General features: G+C 37.5%; 1 protein-coding gene across 1 annotated transcript; it reads right to left on the reverse strand.

Annotated features, from left to right (window-relative positions):
* Positions 1-379: 379 nt before the first annotated feature.
* On the reverse strand, positions 380-928 carry LOC107950864 (uncharacterized). The gene has a single exon (XM_016885795.2). The coding sequence runs from the start codon at positions 817-819 to the stop codon at positions 607-609; it is 213 nt and encodes a 70-aa protein (XP_016741284.1). The 5' UTR covers positions 820-928; the 3' UTR covers positions 380-606.
* Positions 929-4,928: the final 4,000 nt, after the last annotated feature.

Here is a 4,928-nt window from a genome sequence, read left to right on the forward strand (position 1 = left end):
ATATGACTCATTTTTAGTAAAAAAAAAACTTAATACAGGATATCTACGGTACTTTTATTGCTAATAACTAAGCTAGATTTGCTAAGAAGCTTTCAAGCAAGGAGTATTATCTTTTCACCATCCATACTTTAATATATGAGTTGCTCATAAATTAATTTCAATATTTTAAAAATGTCTAATTTTTTTGAATAATTTTTACTTATATTTAAGTCAAATTTATTCCAACTATACCTTTACAATGCAGGCCTACGAGTGTAATTCTAAGAGAAATGTAATCTGAATTCAATCTACACCTTCAGCCATCAGTTTTATGCTTTTATCTAATAAAGACCAAATCCCACATCGTTTCTAAACAGGCAGTACGATAAGCATCCAGAACTAAGCAAAAAAAATGCAATTAAAAAAACTCAAAGAAAATTACGGTTCATCTCATCAATACAATTACAAACTCAAATGCATTTCCCAGATCGACCAAAATAGATAAATTAATCCCTAAAAGAGTCTATTAAAACAAAGCTTCAATTATAACAGATCAAGCAAAATCAATAGCAAAAGAAACCCATTAAAAATGAGAAAGTGAAAAGTGCAGCAAGCAACAGCTAAAGATCATTGGGAAGCATAGATATGAACACCAATGGCGAGACAGAATATGGTAATGAGACCAAAGTAGATAATAGCGTGAACGAGAACCGAAGCTCCACTGGTTTGCATGTTCCCGAACTCGACAACCTTATTCTTACCAGGTATCTGAAACAACAGACCAGGACACAGTAATACGAACAGCACCGTCGCTACTAAAACAGGACCCCAATCTGCCATTGATTTGATCTTTCCTTTTTCGTTTCTTGAAAAGGAAGAAGAAAGGGGAACGTAGAAAGAGGACGAGAAAAGTTCTGGAAAAAGAAATGGAAATGAAGGGTGCTGAGATGGGATAGTAAAGGAGATCGGTGGGGAGCAACCACATTGGATCATTCTCGGGTGTCGGACACGTGCGTGAAAACGTGTGAGTTTCCTCTGCCGTTTGTTTTCTAGTGCCGACGGCTACGATTGTCTTGGGCAACTTAAAGTAGAAGTATTTTAATTAATTAATTGTTAATTTTTATATTTGAAATAATGCTAGAACATACGATTTTAGATTTTTAAAATTTATTTATTATTAATGACCATTCGTAGTGTTTTTTTTTTCCTTTTTTGTGGTAAGTAACAAAAACAAGAAAGAACTAAGGTGTCCAGAACTTCGTGCAGTGGGTGGTGGCCGGCCGAGCAGCCAAGCAATGCACTGTTGATGTTAGAGTGTGGCGTTGTTGCTCCATCCATAGTTGAAGTTTCCAGTGAACCTGTATTTACTCAAGGAAGAACTTATCCCATGTACTTTCGGAGTGACATATTGTATGCACAGCACATTGAGTTTTAGCAGTATCTCTCGAACCAAAAGTAGTTTGCAGTGAACTTTCGATGTATTCGTGTAATAAGCTGCAAAAAATAAGGGGAAAGGTGCGTAGCCCATTAGCGTCGTTGCCACTTCATAGGTTGATGTGTTTCTGTTCCGCACTATGGATATGACCAGCATAAATGGCATAATTGTTGCAGGGAGCGTTCTTGTGCTAATGAGTTGAACAGATTGATGAGGGGCTGGAACTCGATTCATCTATTGCGCTACAATAGAGGCGTTCATGTGTAGCAATATATAGTATTCCCAGTGGCACTTTTGGATTTTTTTTTTGTATCACTGATAGTGGGTTCGGTGTATTATTAGAGAAATACTGCATTTCAATGCTTTCATATGTGCCAGAGGGTTATGATCCAGCCATGAATCACAACTTTGTATCCCAAGTCCTTTCTGTCGTAATCGTTGATCCATACAGAAATCCATTCTCGAATGTCTGATATCTCCATAGCATTTATTCAAATGGACTATGGGGTACCGAACCAAATGGTTCTAGTCAACGAACATGTTCTGAATAGATGGTCTACATCTTCCGGTTGTTCAAAGCAGATGATGCGAAGGAGGTTAACGGGGATATGGCACTCCGTAATTCCTTTCGAAGAGGTAAAATGTTGAGCCACAGTTTCTAGAGAAAGAACAGTAACTTTGGAGGGATAAGAACAGTAACTTTGGAGGGATTTTGATCTTCCATAGGGCTTTCCAATTGATATTAAAAGGCGGCCTCATTTCAGTCCGCCATTTTTGTGTAGAAAAATTGTGTTTCCAGACATACCTGTCATGTCATGCAAGGATGGAGAAACTCCAAGAGTTGAGTTTTGTACTCCATTCAGCACCTAATCGTTCATTAATGAGAGGAGTTTTCCAGTGTCCATGAGAAGAGTCAGTAATTTCAATGGTGGGGATTCTGGCACTTGTTGGTTTGGGTATTGGCGGAGGGCCATTCCGTTGTTGAAGATGGATACATTGCGTCCTGTCCATATCTAGATGTCTAATCCTTGGAGACATATTTCTCGACCTTTGAGGATGTTTTTCCAAGTCCAGAACTCAAGTGCTCGTGTCTATACCTCTAAGAAATTTTTGTTAGAGTAATATTTAGCTAATGAATGAGGTCTTGTGAGTAATTGCCATGCTTGTTTGCATAATAGTTCGTCATTCAATATGTCAGCTTTAGAGATACTCAGTCCCCCTTTTTGTTTGGGCCAACATAAGTGATTCCAACTGTACATATGTAACTTTTATAGTTGGTATCTTGTCCCCACCAAAAGTCCCTGGATTATCTTGGGTCTCTTGGTACAGAATAAAGAGTAAATCGGTGTAGTTGCCAACGTGGATTTGATTAATACTAGTTTACCCGAAGGAGATAAAAGTTTTGGTTTCCACCCAGTAAGCTTCTGTTGCATGCATTCCAATATGGGCTAGAAATATTTTTTGTGATTTACTTTACCATATTTGCTAAAGAAGATCTCAGACTTGGTGCGATTGATTGACAACCCTGAGAATTTACAATATGTATTCAGTATGTCCTTTAATGCTCTGGCTGATCGGATAGTGGCATTAAAGAAGAAATACGAATCATTGGCAAATAGAATATGGTTCAGTAGTGCATAGTTTTTGTGGATTCGAATGCCTGGAACTTGTGATGAACAGTCGGCCTGCAATAGCATAAGGAGAGGACATTTTGATATAGTATGGGGAGATATGGGGATAGCAGGTCCCCCTGGCTAGATCTCTGTGCGGGAAAAAGATATCGCTATATGTCCATTGAGCAGTACTTGATAAGATATTGTACGGATTCATTGACATATGAGTTGCCTCCAATGAGCGTTGAATCCCATATGTTCCAGAATATCTAGCAAGAAGTCTCAACTAACTCCATCATATGCTTTGCACATATCTACTTTAAGTGAAGCTAAAATGCATTTGCCTTATCGTTTGCTCCGAATGGTATGAGTTAGTTCACTGCCAAGAATAATATTATCCATGATGTTTCGGTCCTAGATAAAAGCATTTTGATATTGCGATATAACCTTGGTCATGATCGATTTTAGATTGTTGACTAATACCTTCAAGCATGTCTTGTATATGACATTGCAAAGATTGATAGGCTGGTAATCTTTGAGACTTCATTGTTAGGTCTGAGGTCTATAAGAGTTTTATTGAATTCTTTGGGTAAAAATCCCAAATTAAGAAGTCCAAGGCATGCTTGGATAGTAAGTGGACATACTATATCTCAGTATTGTTGGTAGAAGAAGCCTAGTTTTCCATCAATTCTGGGGGTTTTGGATGGATGTATTTCAAATGTAGCATTCGTAGTTTCATCTTCCATAAAAGAAACTTCAAGTTAAGCTCGAAGTGGAAATGGAATGGATGGGAAAGATAATGATTGAAGGAAGTTACGAAGTTCATCAGATAAGTAGCAAGTTGGTCATATATGTTAGAAAAGTATCTAACTGCCACGCTTCGTAGTTTGCTTTGGCCCTCGGTCTATTGTCATTGTTCATTAAAAAACCCCATGATTCGATTGGTGGATCGACACTTTGTTATAGTAGAATTAATAGTCCAAGTGATGGGTAAACAATATCCTCTCATAGACATTACATGATAGATGAAAAGTAAACGTGGTCACTAGTTGTTTGTCTTTATGATAAATGACTTGATTACTATTTGATAGTAATTGACTTTTCATGAAAGAATATGTAATGATCACTATGAGATAAAATAGGATCATATTAGGAGAACGAATTTATTCCAAAGAGATTAAGGATATCTTATAAGGGTAACACACTTGATAAGATCATTAGACGAGCACTGATTAAGTAGCTTTTGTAACACCCTGTTAGTCGACCCGGTCATCGAGTCCAAGTTACAAGGTGCCACATTCGTTGTCAAAACAATTACGGTCAATTTACATCCATTTTCCAAACAGTTAAACATTCAAATATAACTAAATCAAGTGTATTCAACTATACATAATCATTTTTGGGTCTTTTACGAGCTTATGAGAGCTCTTTTACTAACCCGAGGTCAAAATAGGACCAAATTTTAAAGATTTTAAAATCTTGAGTTGACTTCGCGACGTCAAGGGATTCCTCGTCGCAACGCAACTCTTTGTTTGGTGCTCGTCGTGACCTTGAGAAACGATGTCGCCACATGGACTTTGCTTTGTTTCTTGTTGCGACGTTAGAGGTTCGTCGTTGCGATGAAACTCACTGCTTCCAAAAAGGACCAGTTTGAAACAAGTTTAAAAGGCTTGTATAATCTAAACCACGACCAAACAACACATTTACATCAACATTTGAGGCAAAGCATACCAAAGTGATACTTTAGAATAACATTAAACAACTAAGTTCCAAATTTGACCATTGTCGATACAAATCGACTTAAACAAGAGGTACATGCCATTTACAATTGAAGGGGTACTTTACAAACTTTGTTGAGTTGAAAACAGTCGTCTGGATGCTAGCTTCGATTCCCGAGGCTT

Source organism: Gossypium hirsutum, chromosome D03 (assembly GCF_007990345.1).
Source record: "Gossypium hirsutum isolate 1008001.06 chromosome D03, Gossypium_hirsutum_v2.1, whole genome shotgun sequence".
NCBI classification, from domain to species: domain Eukaryota; kingdom Viridiplantae; phylum Streptophyta; class Magnoliopsida; order Malvales; family Malvaceae; genus Gossypium; species Gossypium hirsutum.

What these genes read in the sequence shown, in the direction of transcription:
- LOC107950864 (XM_016885795.2), bottom strand. Translation starts at nt 819, where the DNA reads ATGGCAGATTGGGGTCCTGTTTTAGTAGCGACGGTGCTGTTCGTATTA.